This window comes from Phaenicophaeus curvirostris, chromosome 1 (genome assembly GCF_032191515.1).
Source record: "Phaenicophaeus curvirostris isolate KB17595 chromosome 1, BPBGC_Pcur_1.0, whole genome shotgun sequence".
NCBI lineage: Eukaryota > Metazoa > Chordata > Aves > Cuculiformes > Cuculidae > Phaenicophaeus > Phaenicophaeus curvirostris.
This window is the reverse complement of record NC_091392.1, coordinates 99,450,524-99,473,972: the sequence shown is the minus strand read 5'-3', so window position 1 is coordinate 99,473,972 and position 23,449 is coordinate 99,450,524. Positions and strand designations below refer to the sequence as shown.

At 42.0% G+C, this 23,449-nt stretch overlaps 1 protein-coding gene across 1 annotated transcript; it reads right to left on the bottom strand.

Moving 5' to 3' along the window:
- Nucleotides 1-1,645: 1,645 nt before the first annotated feature.
- Nucleotides 1,646-22,075, bottom strand: GPR89B (G protein-coupled receptor 89B). Its single transcript, XM_069869973.1, has 14 exons — nucleotides 22,005-22,075; nucleotides 18,093-18,152; nucleotides 17,116-17,219; nucleotides 15,525-15,631; nucleotides 14,540-14,641; nucleotides 11,347-11,467; nucleotides 11,003-11,083; nucleotides 7,556-7,665; nucleotides 6,169-6,257; nucleotides 5,704-5,796; nucleotides 5,265-5,360; nucleotides 4,623-4,712; nucleotides 3,910-3,975; nucleotides 1,646-3,743 (listed from the first exon to the last, which is right to left on the bottom strand). Exons 1-14 carry the CDS (start codon nucleotides 22,044-22,046, stop codon nucleotides 3,537-3,539), a joined length of 1,368 nt encoding a protein of 455 aa, XP_069726074.1. The 5' UTR covers nucleotides 22,047-22,075; the 3' UTR covers nucleotides 1,646-3,536.
- Nucleotides 22,076-23,449: the final 1,374 nt, after the last annotated feature.

Genomic DNA, 23,449 nt, shown 5'->3' with positions numbered 1-23,449 from the left:
CACAGGGCATTTGCCACCATCCTAAGTCAGTGCAGAGAAAGAGGCTTGATTCACCACCACCTTCAGCAGTTTCTGTGAATTGTCATATAGGACTGCATAGAGCAGCCTTCCACCTTCAGTGCTTTCCAACAAAACAGCAGGATCCATCAGTGAAGAGATTACTTTTGCTTATTTTCTGATAGCTAATTATATGGTGGGGTTTCTTCAGCACATCACCACCCTCTCTGATGACCTTTCAAAGGTTTTGCCTTCCAGCCAGACCATGATTACTTCCAAGATTCCTGGACAACTGGGGCTTCCTACATGGGCTCACTGTGTGATTAATGAACCCACTTATTCCATGTAGCATCGGTGGCATGACGAGTGTAAGAAAACTTACCCTTGAACATGTAGCCCAACAATAGTTACCAGGGCACTAGGAGAAACTGCATCAGTACCGATCACTTCCAAAGTAGTTCTAACTCCTCCATATGCTGCCAAATATCTCTTTTCCAGTTGGATATAGGCCTCAGATGCCCGAGTCCAAAAGCCTAGAGGTCAACCTCAAGTGCCCCCTGGTGCTTTCTGCCAGAGACACCCTCTAATCCTAGGCAACTGGCCCCATTATCTCTGAATCAGAGAAGTCAGGTAACAACATACTCGCCTAGCTGGCAGTTGAAATCTTCGTGTATCTCACAGTTCACTGAGGAATAGGGATCAGGTGATTATCTCTCTCATTCTGCCTTTTCTTCTTCTTCTGCCAGTGACCCTGGTTCACTTTAATCCTTCACTAAGCACTTTTTTGTGTATTTGTCTGTACAGAGGTGACCGATGCCAGCTTGGGCTGGTTCTCTGGTTCAGCTGCAGTGCCCATCACCATGGTTTGGGTAGCCACAGTGCCTGTCACAAGGGCTGGAGCAGCCACAGTGCCTGCTGGCCTGCTTTTCCTCTCCTCCCCCCGAGAGGGCTGCCTAATACTAAGCAGTGTTTTGTAGATACTGCTCAGGGCCCAGCACAGTGTGGCAAATTGTGCCTCTTTGGAACAGTCACAGCATTTTCCTTTCAAATATTCTATCACTTCATCAGAGCCCTGTAATTGTTCAGCAGTGAAATTCTAAACCAACGGAGGTGAGGATTTCTCTAGATGCCTGTCCACATTCTCCCACATGCCAAGCCATGCACGACCATCCAACCTCAGAGAGGATCTCTGGGTTAATTTAATTTATTTTTTTTTTCTGTAACCCTAAACAAGTCCTGAAACACATCCAGAAGACACAGCAATAAGAGCAAGCCAGCTCGAACATCCCAAGGATATTCAAAATTCTCAAATGCTATTGGAACTAGCTGAAGGAGAAAAGGAAGGTGAAAGAGTGGGGGAAAGTATCCAAACCTGTCTTCCCCATAGATTGGGTGTGATTAGTAGTAACTTCCGAGAGATGGTGCCCAAGGTACGGACACAGCAGCCATGCTGCATGCAAATACCATCTTAACCTCATGGTTAGTGATGTTATCATAAGTCAATACTACACAAGACAGCAACATGGTAATTCTGATTCCTCTCCCAGAAGTGATAAAGAACACCGCAAGGAATATATAGTGCATATAAGGATTTACGTAACACATCCATGAGAAAAAACAAAACAAGTTTATGACCAGTGACTATTTAATTAATTTAATAAATGAATATGACAAATTTGTCTTAACGCGCTCTGGTCAGATCTGTCATTATCTCAACCATTCAAGCCACACATTGGGCTCCAAGTGACTGTCAAGGATTAGCCCCAGCCAGCAACTAAGTACCACACAGCCACTCGCTTGCTTAATCCTTCCCCCAGCGGGATAAGGAGAATCAGAAAGATTCTCATGAGCTGGGACAAAGACAATTTAAGAGAACAGCAAAGGAACAGAAAAATAATAACAATAATACAAATATACAAAGTGAGTAACGCACGGTGCAATTGCTCAAGATCTGGAAAGCAGTGCACAGCCCGTGCCTCAGCAGCAATTCCCTGCCCCCTGGCCAACTCCCTCAGCTTTATGTGCTGAACATGACATCATATGGCATCGAATATCCTTTTGTCCAGTTTGGGTCTGCAGTCCTCGCTGTTTTTCCCCTCCCAGCTTCTTGAGCACTCCCCACCTTCTCACTGGCAGGCCAGTATGAGAAGCTGAAGAAAATTAACTCTATCCTGGCCAAACTCAGGTCATCACCCTAAACCAAATCCATCAACTCAATCTGGCAACTTTTCTACACTATACTTATAGCAGTACAACTGCTTTGAAATGGCAGAAGTCAATGTCTTCTATACATTATGCTCCTTGTCCCTGCCAATATAGCAATAATTTCTCTCAAATATTAAGCGAACTTCATGATTCATAACTCAGGATGTTTAAGCACCATTTTCTCTCCTCTGCATACAGTTGTGGACCATGCTAGTTAGAACAGCATACGTAATTCAGTCATGCATGTTTGCCTAACTCCAAGACAACACCACGCTGTCTTGAATGTGATACAAATGGCTCTGTAATACTGCTGCTGTATACTATGCATCCTTGTTGTACACCAAAGATAACACAGAAACAATTTATATTGAGTAGCTATTTTTCTTCCCAGGTCTTACTCTTATGATCTATGATATATGTTCCAGAATAATTTTAAACCAAACAAAGCCTGGGAGAGTGGATATGGAGAAGATAAAAGTTTAAGTCACATGAATAAAATTCACTCTTATGCCTTGAATTACATCAAGAAGGGGAAACAGGGTACTGTAGAAGAATACACAGCTTTGTGGGGAACACCAGATTTACAGCATTTAAGGTAAACAAATTTGTTTACCTTAAGAGGTAAACGAGGCATAGCTGCAGTCTTTGACATCACGCTGAACTCTAGCAAAGAATTTAAAACCTCAGTTCCATTTATACAGAGACAGAAAACAAAGTTGAGACACGGTATAGTGGCTAATAGTGATATGCACTAGTGCACACTCTATATATAAATGGAATTAAATTATCTTCGTTTCATTTCTGCCAGGCAGCAAATCTGAGACACTTTCTCACTCACTTACAGTCAGATCTTTACAGCTGACAAAAAACAACTGTGATGCTTGCATGAGATATTGCAAAGGCTTATTTAATTCCACAGACTCAAACATTCAACTCCAGAATTGTTGTCCTCTGAATACCAATTATGAGTTGATTTTCAAAAGAAAATTCACATTTTCTTTGTGCCTTCTATGAAGATGATGTACTTCTAAAAGGGATCTTACCAAGGACAAACTACTATGCAAGTTCTGATTGTCCTAGAAACTGGTGTACCAAGGAGTGCTCTTATTCCTTTGCAATAAACTATCTCACATTCAATATGTGCATCCCTTTTACTTAAGGCTGTGGCACTTCAACAAAATGAGCCACAGATGAAGACATGTGGAAGTTCAAAGAGCCAGTTACACTGCTGGAACACACAGAACAGTCCCAGCTCTCTTCCAGTGTTGCAGTCCGCAGGAGTTGCAGCAGTCCAGTAGAAAAGACAAAGCGCAGCACATGACTGCAGTCCTTACTTAGAGGGCCATATGCTTTTCTGGTGCTTGTTTGTGTGCTAAATAGAGAAAGAGGATACTGGACAGTGCACTAACTAGGAATATAACATCAAACCAACGATGATAAAAGTTGAACTGGAGCTCCCCCAGAACTTCTGTAATAATAGTGCGATACTCTAGAGGCATACTCATCCGGATCAGGAGCACTGATGACACGAAGTACATACCCTGTAAATTAAAAGGGAGAAAGTAGCATAATAATTTTTCATAATTGGCTATGTGGCTAAGATGGGTCAGCACACAAAGGTTTTATTATGCGTATATGCAGATACACACACAAGTATGTATGCAAGCATAAACTTATACATGTGTGCCTGTGGTTCTACATACTCACCATTATCTGTGCCAAAAGCAGAACAATAACATTGGAGGACTTGCTGCTGGAAATGGCATAGAAGAACTAGGGGAAAAGAAAAATAAGAACAGGAATTAAGCAGTCTGATAAATCTGATGAGCCTTAGGACAGCATGAAAGGTACATACCATGCAACACTTTTTCATTTAAGAAAATAATTAAAAGCACACTTTTTGAAGGACTGCTTGTACCTTACTTTCAGAAACCTGCAGTCTTAGCTTTAAACTTGAATCTCCCTAAGCCAGTGGTGCCATGTGGTAGAAGTCTTAACAATAATACATATTGAAACTTAAGTTTAGGCACCAAAAGCCAGGTGGAGACAACGAGTCATATGTCTCTTGAGTTAATGCCTTTGCAGTTCTACTAGCAGCTCAAATTAAGCAATCTAAATGCTTTTAATCACCATCTCATCAACTTTTCTAATGAGCCCTGCCTCATTCATTTTGAACCCTTCCTTATACTTAACATCTCATTTAACATCTACAACTCTTCCCCACAGTAATAAGAGACTGAGCAGGGGAATATACTGCAGAAGGTTATTTTTCCTCCCTTCGTCCCTCTGCAAGTATTTGTATTCAGATATTTAAAACATAAATGTGCATTGTCAGTTTATATAGGATTTGTCCCAGCTAAAGTTAAAGATCCGATAAGAGCTTTCCTGGTCCAAAACCACATAAGAGTCCTAGTTCTTACCTTTGTAAGTGTGATTAACAATCCTCTAATAGAGGTAACAATGATTATTCCAACAAGAATAAAGGAAATGTGCTGAGACCAGAATTTCACCTGCATCAAGAAGAATACAGTTAAATCTTTAACACTAATGCCATTTACACATTGTTTAGCTGCCAATTCTTCAAGGTCTTTGCATTTCCTAACTGTACTGAAATCCACTGCAGACAGATTTATGTAACAGATATTTTGACAAATATTTTAGCAGCAGTTTTCACCAGACAAGAAAAATAGATTTAGCTTACACCAATCACAAAAAGAACCTTGTATTCACAGAGATATATTTAAAAAAAACATAAATGACAGAACACCTAGGTGCAGGAGCAAACATAACTACTCTGTAGTTAAATGTATTAAACTAAATTGACTAACTTGTTTCCATTTGCCCAAAACGAATCACTGCCTCTCTGGCAAGACCACATTACCATCTCAGCATAAAATTAGTGTAAAAGCAAAGTTCATGGTGCATTTTCCCTCTCTCATCAATAAGCCAGAAGTCAGATACACGTTCCCAGAGCTCTACCACTCTCTCCCTATCAGTAGTATGATTTTATTTAGACAAGATATTAATTGCTTAAAAGGCTGTAAGAATTAATAGAGTCTCACATCAAACTGGATTCCCAGATAATTTACAGTGATCTCAATTCCTCTTGTGACTGGATCAGTCTTCCCCACACGGTCAAATACAATATTGATGGTTGCCTGCAAGAGAAATGGATTTACACTCAAACAAGAAAGCAAAAAACATACCTCACTGTTACATGTGAGACACATGTACGACTCTTACTTTGTATTGTCAAGGGAAGGGGCAGGGAGAGGTCAGATTGTCTAAGAAAGTGCACAATGCAGACATGTAAGCATTACTTGTCTAATGCTCTATAGAAAAAGATCAATTTCAATTAACAGCCATTTTTTTTCAGAATTTCCAGAAGCAGGATCTTAAGGAAACTAGAGCATTACTTGATGAACTGCATATACAGTACAACCCATGCAGAGTATGACATTTGCATATGTCCATATAAAATACATTAAAACATTTACATACCATGAAGATTTTCCAGACACAATAGATGGAGAAAAAATAACCCAAAAAATTAAAGTATTTTCCCTGGAACGTTTTGGAATACTCTATTCTCTCCTGGAAATACAAAAAGGAGGGAGAGGGAAAAGAATAAAAAATAATAATTTCCACAATCATCCATAACACAAAATTTTAATGTGGCACTAATAGCAGCAAGAAGCGCTTCCTACTTCTACAACTCTGAATTCAAATGTGTCTGAATGCAAAAGTTTTAATTCAAAAGTTTCTGAATGGCTTTAGAGACATGGGGCATATTCGGGTTGCATCCAAATCTGAAAGAAACTGCCATCTAGATCCCAAATTAAGGAAACAGATCATCATCACAATGTTTCAATATTCACTTGCTGAACAGCCTTCAATTTCTTCTAACTTACTTTCTCTTTCAAACTACTCTGGCATCCAACACCCATCTGGGCAGTTACATTGTACCTTTGTCGCATGCAAGTCAGCAGTTTCTAGGAAAAGCTGCCGACTCAGCTCTTCTAGGGCATCCACTTCTTGCTGGATAAGGGACAGATCTGGCAAACCAGCATAGTCAAGGCTAGAACATGTCACAAATTGTTAATTAGAAACAAAACATTACCCACCTTCAGCTCAAGGAGCCACATCTAATGGTTTGACCGCTTCTCTGATCCAGATCAGTATTTTAATTCAGTCTTAATGCTCTTCATTAATTCAGTCTTAATGCTCCTTGTCTGCACCCAAAGAAACTTCTAGGATACATACATTGTACACTACTCTATTTTGAGAAGGCAGGCACTACACAGTATTTAGGCACTCATGCAATAAGCTCTTTATTCCTCTGCCCATGGAACACATCACAGAACAGAACCAGAGCTCTCAAAGACTGCTGTCCCACTTTGATCAGTGTCCCTTGTCACTGAAGTGCATCTCACAATATGTCACACATCAAATTCATAAACAAAACTGCTGAGCAACTGCTCCAAGAAATTAGAGATTACTATGAAGACTCTTGTCAAATAGATAAATCTAATTTTAACAGCTAGTGTGAAAGAAAGGAAGAAGAGACCTCAGCCTTGAATATGCAAAGGGCATACTTTAGGTTGTCTGGCAGAAATTGTTGGTACGCAACTGTAAGTTAAAGAGTTGTAATTCCCAACAGATTCCTTCTACCCCTTTCCAGTGGCGTGATCAACTTCTGATCACCTGTTCCTATCCACCCTTTTGTCACACTGCTATAGCACCAATGGCCAGCCTATATCATGAGGACAATTTATTTGGTCAACAAGCAGCTTCCTGCTCTTCTCTTTCTCACAGCTTTCCAAAATGGCCAGAAAGCCAACTATAGACTAGGAAAATTGTTCAGCACTTCAGCCAATGCCACTTTTTCACTCGAGTACACCACTGATTCTCCATCCCGGGAGAGCACATTTCAAGAGAAAAATACACATGCAGGTCAGTCATATGAGCACAGGATAGAACAGAATAGTAAGTTGCCTCTCCCTCCGGTGATATGATGGAGTAGACATTAGTAATAATATACAAGAAGTGTATACATCTGTCCTGCAATTTCCTGTACACCTCAACCATGGTGATGTAATAGCACATTTATAGCACAGGGCAGCAGCACACAACTCCCATCTGTGTCACCGTAAAACTGTGTGTCCAGCCCCTGGGCAGACGGTCAGACCGTAGAGTGCTAGAGAGCAAACTCCCCAAGAGATGTTAAGCCTTTTGCTCAGACTGTTGAAACACAAATGCTTTGTAACTGGCCCAACTAACAGTCTTCCTTTCAAACCAGAAGAAAGTTGGAGCCACCTCCTGAGGCAGCTGCCAGCATGTAGATGAAGGATACTTTCACTGCCTGCAACAGATGTTGTAACACTTTTTATCATCCCCCAGAAGCCAGTGGGTTTGTTATGCACTTCTCCTCTCTGGAACATTGTCCTATGAGCCACAGCTATCCTGAAAGAACAGAAAACACAAGTCCTTAGGAATAAAGTATTTTTATAAAAAATTAAAACAATACAAAAACCCACCAAAAAAACATTTTCTTAGAAGACACTGTTAAATTAAATTCACTGCAAACAGATGCTCCCTTCCCCTCCCCCAGGCACCAATATCTTGCTTCATAACATTATCTTGATTAGATCTGGAGTAGAGCCCAGATCTAATCAAGTCAGAATCAGCGAGATACTTCCCAAAACTTCCATTCAGGATCCTGCTTCAATCCTTAACAGGATTTAAACCCAATTAAAAAAAAAATTCAAATGGATTTCTCAGTCATATGATTAGTCACTTTCCCTTCCCGAGACACATGACTGTGCTATCTCAAGTTCAGGAATGAGAAGACTTCTCATGTTTCTCTCTCTCCTTGAACACCTCTTTATCATCACACATCCGTCTCCTCCACAGAACTGTGAGTGGTGGATGGTATGCAGCAGCACACTCTGATATGCTGTCACTCACTACTGGGCTGCATGACAAGCTGTCATGAAGCAGAAAACACATAAATCCGTTATTGGACTCAACCACTGGATGCTTCAGGCAATCTGAACGTGACTCCTAAAGCTAATTCCAACACTACAGCAGCAGCTGCATATTATCTCTCACACTCCCATGTGCACTGCAGCATAATCCCCACAAGCAGTGCTGGCTTCTGGCCTCATTCCCTCACATTTTCTCCCCATTGAAATTTGTGAGACAGTTATCCACTCCTAAGCTGAAACCTATTCATAGGATTGTCAAGGCAATCCATGATTCAACATTGTTTCGGCTCTTTCTTGTAGCTGCAGTCAGTATTGCTACACTGTTTGGCACTGAGCCTTTTTCAAGGTTGTTGATAAGCAGTGTAATAAAAAAAATCACTCCCCCTTCACATCCAGTAAGAGACACACCTTTGGGGCACCCCACATAACACACACAAAAGCACATATAGCCACAGACTACAAATAACAGAGATCTGGGCAGCCTGGTCTAATGGGAGGTGTCCCTGACCATCACAGGGAGGTTGGAACTAGATAATCTTTAAGGTCCCTTCCAACCCAAACTATTCTATGATTCTATGATTCTATCTTAAAACAATTCAATTCATCCTGATAGCTGCAGAATATAAGGATTGCATTTTTTAATCCTTGCCCTCTCCCCAGCACCTGATTCACATCTTCCATCCCAAATGAGCCACAGCACTGCAGTAAAAATACAGCCACATCAAGGTGAGACATAAGGCTATATATTAGTATACAAAGGCAAATCTTTTCTCTTGAGAGGCGACAAGGATCTCTGTATCCACACAGTAGTCAGGAGTTCTGCAGACCTCATAGAAAGGATCCACAGGCAAAACCCACTCACTTGGTCTGTACAATGTCAGGCTGATTTGATTCTAACGGGAAGCAAAATGAAGCAATGGTGTCACAGAATCTAGACATTTCAACCTCAGGCTTAGTTATATCATATCTGCAACGATGAGTATAAATGACTTGCCAACCTTAAAGGTGAATTTCTGTAAGCCTTTACTTGATTACACTCAGGAAGGAAAGAACAATAATTCCTGTGCAAAAAGCATCAAGGAAAACGACTTTCAACAACTATTTCCTACTGACAAGGAAGCCAGTATGAATAAGAGCTGGTGTGAGAAGAAATGTTAAGATCAGCAAAGAAAACGAAAAAGCTTTATGTTCTATAGCTTTATAACACATGTGTGCATTGATAAGGTCTGAGTTATCAGTAGTACTGAAAAGGTGGCCAACAACTAACCAACAATTTATGGAACTATAGTGTTTACCTTACTCTGCAAAATACTGCTATTCCTGTTTGTTCTGCCAAATAATTTGGATTGCATTTGGACTGATACAAATACAAAATTTTAAGCTCTGCTTTATAGGAGCAAATAGTTTAATTAGGCAAGCCACTTCTCCCTGTCAAAGCAAAAAGAGAACAAAATCTACAGAACTCAAGCTTCTGCTATTTCTTTCGACGTTTCTGAGGCTACATAGCTTTGGGGGGTTGTTTGGTTTTTTTAAAACACAAATGTAAGTCTCATGCAATTAATGTATTTTATGTGACTCTTCATAATGATTCCAAAGTCACCATACTCAGGAGATTTCCTGATCATAGGAAGGCAAGACCAGTCACAAGTCCCAGCCATCCTTACTTTTACCCCAACAGCACTCTCCCTGGACCAGAGGTTCAAAAATGCTGTACAAAAGAGCACAGAGACAGAAGCAGTACTACACAATATCTGTATACACGATATCTGACACCAAAGTCAGATTAAATCAATTAAACTTGAGTAATTAAGTTCTCTCACTACTTACTGTCTCACACATGACCACAAACACTGAGTTAACATCTGTTCACCACTTAATGTTTCCAAAGGGGGAGAAAAAAAGTTATGCTTTAACTACACTTTCATATGCTAATACTGATCAGCATACACACACTGGTGACTAATTCAGCAAGGTTATACTACCTAAAAGCTCCCTTGTAATATATTAAAAGGGTCCATTAAAACATTAGTGGGCCAAAACTGAAGTCTGGGGGACTGCTGAGAGAATTTAGTGTCACACAGTAAAACCTTTGAAATTACAATGGTAATTGTATTTTTTTCTACACAATTAGTAAAGCATGAAATACGTAATCTGTAACCACAGACGAAACTTTTCAGTGTAAATGAAATTCCATTGTTTCCCAAAGTATCTTTTTCACTTGGGGTACATGGAATAAGCTAAAGCAACAAAAGCAGAGTTCTAAAGGCACGCTTGTGCAACGCACCACATTGGCATTAGCAATGTTTTGCAATTTTGCCATACATAACTAATATAAACCTTGCCATTTGCAAAAATATAGCTATGTCCACATGAGACAACTAACTTGCTTCAGCTTTGATCAGGAAACACCAGACCCACAGAGCAGGAGGGCACTCAACATGTATGAACCAATTTCTGTACTGAAACCACCAGAAACAGAGCTAGATGCAGTGGCTTAGGGGCCATCTATTCATTAGAAGAGAAAGGTACCCATCTTACAGACTAGTCAAGCAGACACAAGAAAGTTACACTTTGTCTTGCAAGCCTACCCTGTGCCACTAAAGTAAGAAAGGTCATGTCTTGGGAAAAAACACGAAGTTGTGCATCCAGCCAAAACAAATCACCACACAGCTCAACATACTTCAGCCACCTGTTTGGCTGGAACATGTAGCCCTGACAGGACTAATAATTTTGGTAATTTCAAGAACCACCTTACATCACACTGACTGAGAATCCTTAAAATAAATCATTTCATGCTACTGTTGCCTTCTCACCTTTTTTTCTTGCTAACAATCATGTCCATAGTCTGAAGGAGTCGTCGCTCCAAAGCCAGAATATCTGCATCCGTTACATTCCTGCAAAATGAAGAAATCCCATTAGGCCTGCTATCCCATTTCAGAGCAAATATGCACATGTACGTGCCCATGAAGAAATGAGAGAAGCTTGTATAAGGAGAATATGTTTCACTAATGGAAATTGTTCTAGCACGTAGACATGGCAACAGCTAGATACAGAAAAAAAGTTATGAAAAAATTTCAATCAATACCACAGGAAAATCAGAATAATCTCAAAAAAAAAAAAAAAAGGTGGATAAAACAATTCATGAGGCTGCAGTTACCTGAGAAAGTAGGACATGTAAGTGTACGGACAGTTGACAGCCCCAAATCCTGACAGCAAAGCCATGAGTGTCACCCCAATCACACCCACACGGCTGATGAGTTGTTCTATAGACAGGATTCCTGAGAGAGGAAAAATAAGTCATTAGTAACCTCGCTCTCTTCACTCTGCTCCAGACTCGGTGCCTTCACAATATAAGATGCATACGGAACTGGTTAACGAATCCAACTGCCTTTCCACTGCAATGATCAGAGGCAATATGAAATACAGATAGAGACCATGGGAAGAAAGAGGTATAAAGTCTCCTTCAGAAAGCACATTACCATGCTTAGAAACAGGGACATGAAACTCCAGCTATGAAGAAGCTGAAGACAGATCTGAAAGGACCAACAGTCAATATTTTGGTTCTAAACTAACAAAAGATTGATTGCATTTTGCTGAGGTAGGAATACAGATCATCCACCAAACACTACAAATGAAGCATATTCCATAAAGCCATTTGTGCAATAACCAAGATTACAGTAACCAAACCAGTTAGTCCCGGCAAACTGGCCCATAAATAACTGAACCATAGAGAGGAAGCCCTGTCTTGTCAATTGTCATTAGAAGTGACCCCTCCAGATCAGACACAACTTGTGCTTGTAGGATACTGGAGTTATGAGAGCATGGGAAGCTTATGCTGCTTCTGGCTGTTCAGTATTCATCCTGTGGACATACACACATACAACAAAGTATTCCACCTGAGTACCAAATGGACCTTAAAACATATAGTCACATAATACAGCATGAGCATCAAGCCTGTGCTGTAACCAACACCAAGTACTGCAGTTGCATTTATTCTTCTCAGGCTTTACATACAGACCTCAACTTGCCTTCTCAGGATACAGTGCCATTTGCTACTAAACATCACTCATTTTTTAGGGAGCTAGTTATAAGGCAGCTGCCACACACAGCACATTTGAGCTTATATGTTTGCAAAGCTGAGGTGGCCAAGCGCCAAGCCACATTTCATGCTTCAGAGAAGGGGAATAAATGATGAAAACAAGGCAAAAAGACTTCACAAAGGGAGACAGAGACAACCAGTCATGTGCAGCTGCATAGCGATTTACACGAGCTACAGAATGTGCTACAATACACTGGTCTTTTGCCCCACACTGTCAGAGAGCAGCAGTTAACAGAGGTGCCTTCAAAATGACATGACATTCCACTGGTTAAAGCAATGATTCCCTGCAACACTCACAGCAACCCTATTCTTGTGATCAGCTCAGATAGAATGAATATTTTACCAACTCAGATAAAGGTAAGAGAATTATTACAATACTAGTGTGTAACTGAGTAAAACACAACCTCCCTTCTACTGCGAGCTCCCAAACTCAGGTCTATTAAACAAGCTGCAGATCAACCAGAGCTCCCGATTGAGCCCTTGCCTGCTGGTGCAGTGCCCAGCTGCAGCACCCTGCCATCACCAACCCAAGGCAAGGTATCCCCTAACACAGGATGCCAGTGCAGGTACTTGAAAGGGCCTCATTAGTCAGCGTAATTCCCAACTGCCCACCACACAGGTGAGCAAGGTGGGGCACACCAAGAAAGACACTACAGGTAACATACTGCCATGTGAGGCATTCATTAAGCATGGCCTCCCATCACGGCTCCCTCCACAACAGGATTCCACCTGCCTGAATTGGTCACCAACACATGATAAAGCCCTGCAGCAGTCTTGTCCGTACATGCAAGAGAGCAGAACCACAGCAGTGCAGCAAAGAAAAAAAACCTAGAATTCTTTCCTCTAACCTTATGTGTACACGTGGTAGGATGAGACAATGAACAACTGTTTACATCCTGTAAAGCAGAAGTTAAAAACAGAAAACACTCCACCACCAGTTCTGGAAATCTGCAGTTGTTACACAGCTTCACAGAACCTTTTCAGTGATCTGAAGAGGTTTACCTAAACCCCATGGCTAAGTTCCAATTGGGTTATTATATTCTGCCAACTTAAACGCATTCTGCAATTCAAAGTGGGTACATGTTTTTCTTCGCAGTGAAGCACTGGGCAGAGGGATCTGCACTATATGCTGGTTGTTGTATTTCAGTGGTAAACAACAATTACAAAACACAGATACACACATTATCTTAGTAAAGTTTTAGGATCACAGATGAAAGGGTGAACAGACTCTACAATAGCTGATATCCTTTGATTTTTCTCTTACTGATTAATAGAGTAAAGTAGCTTCCTAGTGAACAGAAAGATTAAGCCCACGATTATCTATGCAGACAGATACATTCACTAATTTGAGTGAAACTGACTGAATCCCACCTGTTGAGAACAGTATACAAACAAATTTCCAGTGCAGGGGATAGAGGCAACAAATACTCTAGTTCTACAGTGTTATAATCCTTCAGCACATTTAAGTGCCTAAAGGAATTCAGTACAGTTAACATGCTAACAAGTTCTGGATGCAAATTAGCCCAAGTGCACACAGTATCTTCATACTATAAATACACTTGCTTCCATGACTGCAATGCCGAGATACTCAAGCTAATTCAGCACATAAATAGCACTGGCATCCAGCAGAACTTACCAGCTCATATTCTAGTACCATGCAACTGTACTGTCTCTGGGCCCAGAGGAAGTATGAAGCTGTACTGAAGCCAGCACGTGCTGCCAGACATGTTGCTGGCTACAGTCTATATAGCTCTACTGTTTAGGCACTCTGCCATGTTTTGTCAACTGGACAGCCACCACTAAACTGATCTCATTTCAGTCACAAGAAACAACAACCTAGCTGAAAAAAGTCAGATGAAGGATCAGTTGTCTGTTCTCTTCTTAAACAAATCAGCTTTAGTCTCCACTAGAAAAACCTGAGGATAAAAATTAAGATCAGCCTTTTGTGGAGTTGAAGTTGTCTGTGTCCTCAAAAAGTACACTGTGTTCTTACATAGTCCAGGTTCAGTTAGAACTCATTCACTTTCTTAAAGTCTCCCTACAGTACAGAAAGAAAACTAATGCAAATAATTTAGATGTACCCACCCATTGCTGTCAGTTTGAAACCTTCACATTGGAGATTTCAAAGCAGAGCAGACCCTCAGTTGCAAGAACTACTTTCTACAGTAGAATAAAAATAGCTTCAAGATAAAAGTGAGATAATAATGCCTATTTTCAGGAGGGAAGAAATGAGCAATAACATGAAACTCACCATGTTTTGGGCTGAGGATAGGAAATGGATCCCCCAGCTTCCAGAAAAAATACATGAATGTCAACCACAAAACACACGCAAAAAGCAGCTTCCGTCTGTGCACTAATGGAGAGGGGAAAAAAAGAGGTATTTTAAAGACGTTCTTCCTGCAGGGTTTTTTTTCTAGCTTGCAAAATTGCCACACTGGTCCAAAGGTCACTCTGAGTATAGGTGGCCAAAACCCATGTCAACTGACAAAGCTACTGGTGGCAGTATGCACCCCTTCAGTCCCCTCAGAACCAGCTATTTGAAAGACACCATCTACAAGAGCTAATGCAGCAACACCTCACTTTGGCTTTTCTCCACAGACGTATGAAGAAGGCTGCACTATGAACAGGGGATCACTCGATGCATCCTTCTTGAGTGATTCTGAACATAAAACTCGGAAAATTAATCACCATGCCAACACTAGACATTTAATACTTTCAACCTATATGCCTAAGCTTAATACAAAAGAGTCATAAGTATCAACAGCTCAAGTGCAGATGCCCATTGGCACACAGAAGAGGCCTCATACAGACAGTAGTAAGCAAAAGAAGCAAAAGTAATTTATTGAGCTTTTCTGCCTTGAGAATAACTCACAGAGCTTCTCTGCCTCATTTCTTTTACCTTCTAGCAGGACAAACAGCCTTGCAGTGAGTTTCAGGGTTTGGCTGCAAGCTTAAAATTGTAAAGGCATAAATTCCAGTAATGTTACCCTATAGTGCTCAACTTTGCCAAAATTCATAAAGGAAAGCTACAAAGAAAAGTGTCTCCTAACTGCTCAATAACCAGTTCATGCTAAAGCATTAAGATCCAAAGAGAAGTTACATAGCCAGAAGGAAGCCAGAAGAAAGAGGGAGCTAAGGGGATAACAACCAACATCTCTCTCACTCAGAAAAGTTATTTCTCATTGGTATGCATGGTCTCAAGTTTGCAGCCCCGCTGTCACAACCCAAGTACTCACATAATCTGATATTGCTCACGACAAAATAACCAATGTAGAAGGGTACCATGAAGACCAGAATAAGCAAAATGACACACAGGTTCAGCTTCCAGTGAAAATATCGAGAGCTAAAATAAAAACAAAATACTAATTAGCACATTATCATAACACAACAAATTTCTCCAAGACAACTGCATGTCAATGCAATGCTTTCAACTACATCAAACGTTGGATAATATTGGCTTATCATGTATTTTGGATTTTGTTTGTTCATTGCAGCGGGGGTAGGGAGTGGTGTTTTGGGGAGTTGGTTTGGTTTGGTTTTTAGTACAGAGCACAATAATATATATTTCAAAATTAATAACTATCCAGAAAAACAAATAAAACTATTTCACCAAATAATGTACTTTCTATGGTGACTAGTGCTGGCCACAGCATTTGATTTACTGCTCATCTAGCTGAACAGTCATTCGAAAACAAGTATAAGCAGAAATTAATTTTGTAATGAGTGGCCAAGTCAAAAAAGGCCTAATACAAATTGAAAAGATTAAAAATATTTTATGTTCATAATTCAGTATGTTTTACTTCGAAGAGAGTTGTCTTGTGTGCAAGACACTGTAAAGCAAAAACTTTAAAATACACATATATTTCAAAATGATCAACACTCCTCTGACCAAAGGAGATTAGTCAATGCAGATGAGATTAATCTTTGCTGAACTGACTTTTCACTTAGCTTGAATAGAAAAATACATGACCTGTTCCCAATATTAAGTCATAGCCTCTTTATGTCTCAGGGAAGGAGAAATTAATTTTTTCTTAGCTAATTCAAAGGCAAACATTTTCATCTATATTGACGTCCAGCCCTTTACTGAAGCTTATAGAAGCATTCTCCTTAGTGATCTCTCCGGCTGCAAGCTCTATAGATTAATAACATACAGTCAGAACTAACATTACCTTTTATCAGTTTTGAACTTTGTGCCTTTCAACTCATTCAACTGCTCTCTTATACTAGTACGATAAGAGAGAATAAATAGGAAACCCAGCCAGCCTCTACATGTTACTGTTCTGTCTTCTCTTTCCTACTGACTTATGAAGCAGACAGTTTTTAACATCCTCTTTATGTAGAAGTCCTCACCCTATGTCAAGGGAGGATGTGCCTTTGATTCACAAATACTGTATTATTACAGAAGTAGTTTTCACTCCATAATTAGCTTCACATCTTATTCAGTGCTCTGACCACCACAGAAAAAATAGTGCTTATGGTTTCTATAGTCCTTAACATCTGAAACATGCTCTTCAACATGATCTAAAGCTTCACAATGCTCCTATAAAAGGAACAGGTTCTTTTAACTTCACAAACAGAGAAAGTCAAAGACTGAAGTCTTGCCCTGAGTACTTAGACCACACTAACAGCAACTGCATGGAGAATCAGGAGCTTATGGCTTCTAGTCTCATGTTCTATCAAATAAACAAATCCTGCTACTGAAAATTATTTGTTGACAGTTTTCTCACACAATTTCCCCAGCCCAAGATTAATCCATTCTTTTAGAAGTTGAACTGGAAGCCGCTGAACACAAGGCAGGCTAGTCCTTGAGTGAGCTACCAGACTCACCTGCTGTTCAGCACCCCCAAAATCTCAAAGATGATGAGTTCAAACATGGTACAAGAGAAGGCAAAAGTCACAGAGAAGATCACTTGGACCACGTACTGTCGCACCTGCAATGGAGAAAACAAGCCAGAGACATCAGGCATTTCCATTCCCAGAACGGCATTTCAATATCCCTCAAGTAACAAAAAAAAACCAAATCACAAGGTACAATGGCACACAACCGGACCTCATGCTTCAAGGCACTCTGCCCTTTATCTGAACAAGAAGAAACCACCACCATGTTCAGAACAAAGGGCAAACTCCTAAATTGCTCAGGATTACACTGATGGCAGCTATCGGCACTTTTAGCAGAGATGCCTGCATGGAAGAGCATGCAATGCTCTATGTCAACTTGACTAACGATAGACCCTTGCTAATAGAACTCTTCAATCCTAACCTTAAATTTAAAATTAAGATCCATATATGCAAAAGCTTTTTAAGTCTGAATTTGGCTTGCACTTAAGTCATCTCTGACCTAGACTGTATTCTCTTATCCCTAGAAGGTTATGTGAGAATGTAACAGTTTTATGCCATTCAGTCCTCACATACAACTCGGACACAATGAACACACCTCACCGAATTTGAAGTTAACCCCTGAATTTTATTTTGAGTCAAGTATTTTATAATTACGTAAGGGAAGCTTCCTCAAGCAAAAGGCAAAACAGTTTCCTATTATCTCTGCACCTTCTCCACTTTTTCATTTACTTAACAGTAACCAACGTGGAAACTTTTACTGGCCCCAGAACACATTTCCTCAGACATCTAGTAGTCTTTCAAACAAAAGCACAAGAGGAAATGAAAAAGAAATAACTGTAGAAACAATTAAAAATACAATGAAAGAGCTTAAAGATGGGAAGAAGGCCAGATGCAGTTTTTAAAGAACTTCTATAACTGGGAGAAATTTTTAAGATGTGCAATTTTAATGAAAGGCCCCTTCTCACCTCATAATCTTTGAAGAGCTTGCGCATGAAGAATAGCCACCCAAATCCAAAGAACAGCACCTGCAGAGGAGAGAACACACTTAACATTTGTATCCAGCAACTTGCAAAATACAGAGCTGCTTCAGTACTGACTGCAGATGAAAGATATGGAAGGAAAAGAGCTCAGCCAAAGTACCCAAGATCCACAAGATATTAAAACTTGCCACAGTACAACGGAGAGAAGACTATTTTAAATATTCAAGTGTAGCAAGCACTGAAGGCTACAGCCTTAGGGAAGATCCAGTCAAGACAATCCATTTCTGTACTCCCAAATTACAAACTCTTGTTTCACTAGAGTTCATAGTTTTTACAGGAAACACAGAGGCAAAATGAACACTCAGATGGTCAAAATATACAAAACTGCTACGGTTGAGCAAATTTTACAAAAATATCTGCTGTTTCCTTAAGACTAGAAGCATTTGATTTTTCTGGAAAGGTCATAACACCAAATATGGTTATATTCTGACACAACGTTAAATAAACGTGTTAAGAGTATCTCTGAGGTAAGGAAAAGGTAGTGTTGAATGTCTCAAACCACAATCTGGAGTTGCAAGAAAGCCACAGATAAAAGGTAAGTGAAGCAGGACAATCCAACAATGCTTGGCATTTCAACACTTCTCAGAGCACTTTATAAAATTTAGTGATGTTTCAACACATAGTCCAAGTGTGTGACTGGTATGAGCTGGCAAAAGTTGTTAAGGAGGACCTCAGAATCTTTAAGTAATTGACAGCAAAGTGAAAAAGGTAAGATATTCCACAAGCCTCCTACCCACAGGTCATAAGTCAAAGAAGCATGATAACAAGTGAAATTTACATAAAGCTATTCCACATTCAACAGTGTAAAGGAGGAAAAAGGTTCAAAAATAAATAAGTAAATAAAGTAAAAGAAAGAGATAAGAAGATAATCAAGTACAATAAAAACAGAGAAAGTTATATATGAAGATCAGATTTCCCCATACAAAAAAAGGCACTATCATAAAAGTTCACACTCTAAAACACAGCAGATGAATGTGATACATAAAGTTAGAAAATTCTTGAGCATTTGGCAACTACATGCAGCAATTTAAATATCTAAATTGATACTTCTGAAGATGATGAGAAGATGCAAAGTTGCCATCATAAATGAAAGTAAAGCAATTAGATAAGTTAGATCTTGGAAGGCAAAACAAATGATAAGAGTAAAACTCAAAGCACTATCAAGCAGAAAGACACTGCACCTCTAATGGCAAAAAGCCGTCCCAAGAACTGGCAGGAAAATTACGGAGTTGTGCATGGAAAGTCTATATAAGATAACCAACTGCTGTAGAGAGGTGAAAGGTCTCAACTCATCTCTCCTCATTACAGAACAGAAATTTCACACTACCTCAGAAGCTTATCAGATCCCCCTGTGATCCAGTTAAATTTAGTTAAATCAAATACTGGGGAGAGCACATATAACGGAGTACTACTGCGCAGCTGAAGTGGAAATGAAGAGGGAGCAGAACCTTCTCTGTCTGGCAGAAGCAAACAGTTGGACCACCTCAGTTGCCAGAGAGGTGTACAGAAAGAAAAGGTATTTAGGGCACAGGGTAGCAAGAAGGAAAAGGGAGATCAAAGAGAACACAATGACAAGATCAATTACCAGTAAAGGAAGTTAATGAAGAAGGAGTTAAGAGTATCTCTTACAAAACAATCAGTTTAAAGAATATTAAGACCACAACCCACTTCACAGAGACAGGATTACACAAAAAGTTTTAAGGGTTCCTAGGTGAATCCAACTGGTGTAAAATAAAGACTAGCTGAAAGACTACTTTCATGGCAGCAGAAAGAAAAAGCTGTAGGAAGTGCTGAATCACAGGTGGATCAATGGAGAAGGACACATTTAGGATAAAGTAGTGGTGACATTTTACAATTCTTTAAAGCAGATCATGAAAAATCTTCCAAAGTTGTAAACAGGCAAATTCCTCAAGGGAAAACCAAGAGTAGGAGAATAGAATAGAATAGAATAGAATAGAATAGAATAGAATAGAATAGAATAGAATAGAATAGAATAGAATAGAATAGAATAGAATAGAATAGAATAGAATAGAATAGAATAGAATAGAATAGAATAGAATATTTTTGTTGCACGGGACCTACAATAACCATAGAACTGGTAAGGCTGGAAAAGACCTTTAACATCATCCAGTCCAACCATCAACACACCAACAACCTGCCTACTAAACCATGTCCCAAAGCACTCCATCTACATGTTTTCTGAGCACCTCCAAGGATGGTGACTCCACCACTTCTTTGGGCAGCCTGTTCCAATGTAACACGTAAGGAAGCAGTCTAAAGATGCATACAGGACGGGGAATGACGTGATTGAGATCAGCTCTGCAGAGAAGGGATTGGGGAGTGCTCATTGATGAGAAGCTTGACATGAGCCAGCAATGCAGGCTCGCAGCCCAGAAAACCAACCATATCCTGGGCTGCATCAAAAGAAGCGTGGCCAGCTAGTCAAGGGACGAGATTCTGCCCCTCTGCTCTGCTCTCGTAAGACCCCACCCGGAGTCTGGATGAACACCATCCAGTTCTGGAATACACAAGTAAGAAGGATGTGGAACTGTTGGAACGGGTCTGGAGGAGGGCTACAGGAACGATCAGAGTGAAGGAAGGAATAAATCACTAACAATGATAAGAATCAAATCTTGGCAAGAATGTGATTGTAACAGGAGTTTAGCTTGTTTACTAGTTGAAACAAGGACAGTCCTCCAGCAGAAACAAAGGACAGACCTGAGCTCACCAAAACGACACAATGAGGAGATAAGATAAAGTGCATCAGAGGATTCTGAAGACACAAAGGAACTGCGATGCACATTTGAGAGTGGGTGATGAGATATGATAGTAAGTTCTATGTACGTTTAACCGGTATTTCCAGAATATGTAAACAGTGTTTCTTGGAATCTATATGAATATGTATGTTTAACCAGTATAAAAGTTCTATAACCAGCCCCAATGGGCACACACATTAACTGAAATGATCCCTGGTGTGTCCAACATCAGATTATTTATTAAAGCAATACCTCCTTAATAATCAAATTTGCACAGATTATTGAGTTTAGCCTGTTTCTGTATCAAGAGGAATGAGGCACCTCTGCTATGAGGACAGGCTGAGAGAGTTGGGATTGCTCTGTCTGGAGAAGAGAAGGCTATGGGAAGACCTTAAAGCAGCTTCCAGTGCCCGAAGGGGCTACAGGAAAGCTGGGGAGGGACTGTTTACAAGGGCGTGTAGCGATAGGACTAGGGGGAATGGATTTAAATTGGAAGGTGGAAGATTTAGATTAGATATTAAGAAGAATTTCTTCACTATGAGAGTGGTGAGGCACTGGCACATGTTGCCCAGAGAAGCTGTGGCTGCCCCATCCCTGGAGGTGTTCAAGGCCAGGTTGGATGGGGCCTTGGGCAGCCTGGTCCGGTGGAGGTGTCCCTGCCCATGGCAGGGGGTTGGAACCGGATGGGCTTTGAGGTCCCTTACAGCCCAAGCTATTCTGTGGTTCTCCCACAAGAGGAGCTTGGGCGATGGGGAGGGCGGGTAGCCCCGGTGCGACAATCCAGCAGCCCCAACGCCCCTCAACTCGCCGCCACGAGGTTTCCTCCTGCACGTGCCGCCGCGCGGCGGGAGGCGGCGGGGAGGGGGGAGCGACTGCCGGAACGGCGGCGTCGCTGTTCCCGCCAATCGCTGCTCCCCCCCGCTTTCCCCCCCCCACCCCGGGTCGCGCCCCGCAGGCTCCGCCCCCCCCGCGCTCCCCGTGGCCGCGGCCAGAGGCTGCAGGCAGGACCCACCCCCGCCTCACTGCCTGCAGGGCCGGGGGCGGAGGAAGGTCGGGGGCCGGGGCGGGGTGGAGGGGGTACCTGGGAGGTGACCATGATGCTGGAGTCGACGATGAAGCTCATGGCGGCCCCTGTCCCGCCCCGACTCTCGCGCCGGCGGCCGGTGCGCAGGCGCCTCGTGCCGCCCCGCCCCGGAGAGGGGGCGGGGCCACGGGAAGGGGGGGCCTCGGGAAGGGGCGGGGCCACGGGGAGCCCCGCCCCGCGCGGGGTTATGCCCAGGGCCGCCCTGGGACATGGCGGGCTCCGAAATGTCCCCGGTGGAGCGGGGCTCGGAGCTCCGGGGAGCGAGCAGCCTCTGTCGGGGCTGGGCGAGGCGAGGGGGCGATCGGCATCCCTCGTGTGCGGGGCAGGAGCTGCCCGCTCGCAGGCTGCGGGGTGAACGCTCCCAGAGAGCTGGTGCGTGTGCTGAGTCTGCACAAGGTCTCGTTTTAGTGTTGTTGTCAACTTCACAGCAGTGAAATCTCTCGGTGCTGTGGAGCTGTGGAGCCAGCTCTGCCTGCCCTCGCACTGGAGATGGGGAGAAGCAAACAGGGGGTGGCAGGAGCCGAGACACCTGCTCGGCACAGACCACGCTGAGCACAGGACGTTATCATAGAATCATAGAATAGTTTGGGTTGGAAGGGACCTTAGAGATCATCAGAAGCTGGTTGCTGCAAAGCTCTTCAGGAGCCGGCAGTGTGTGCTCGCAGCCCCGAAGGCCAATCATATCCTGGGCTGCATCAGGAGAAGCGTGGGCAGCAGGGGCGAGGTAGGGGATTCTGCCCCTCTTTTACTCTCGTGAGACCTCATCTGGAGCACTGTGTCCAGTTCTGGAATCCTCAACGTAAGAAGGATATGGAGCTGTTGGAACAGGTCTAGAGGAGGCTACAAGGATGATCAGAGGGCTGGAGCACCTCCCATATGGGGACAGGCTGAGAGAGTTGGGCTTGTTCAGCCTGGAGAAAAGAAGGCTACATGGTGATCTTATAGCGACTTTCCAGTACCTGAGAGAAGCCTACAAGAAAGCTAGAGAGGGATTATTCATAAAGGCTTGTGGTGACAGAACAAGACAGAACGGGTGGGTATAAACTGGAGAGGGGAAGATTTAGATTAGGCATTAGGAGGAATTTCTTCACCACGAGACTGGTGAGACACTGGAACAGGTTGCCAAGGGAGGCTGTGGCTGCCCCATCCCTGGAGGTGTTCAAGGCCAGGTTGGATGGGGCCTTGGGTAACTTGATCTAGTCGTATGTCCCTGCCCATGGCAGGGGGCTTGGAACTAGATGATCTTTAAGGTCCCTTCCAACCCTAACTACTCTCTGATTCTATGATTCTGTGGTCATCTAGTTCCAACCCTACTGCAATGGGCAGAGACACCTCCCACCAGACCAGGCTGCCCAGCCTGGCCTTGAGCACCTCCAGGGATGGGGCAGCCACAGCTTCCCTGGGCAACTTGTGCCAGTGCCTCATCACTCTCATGGTGAAGA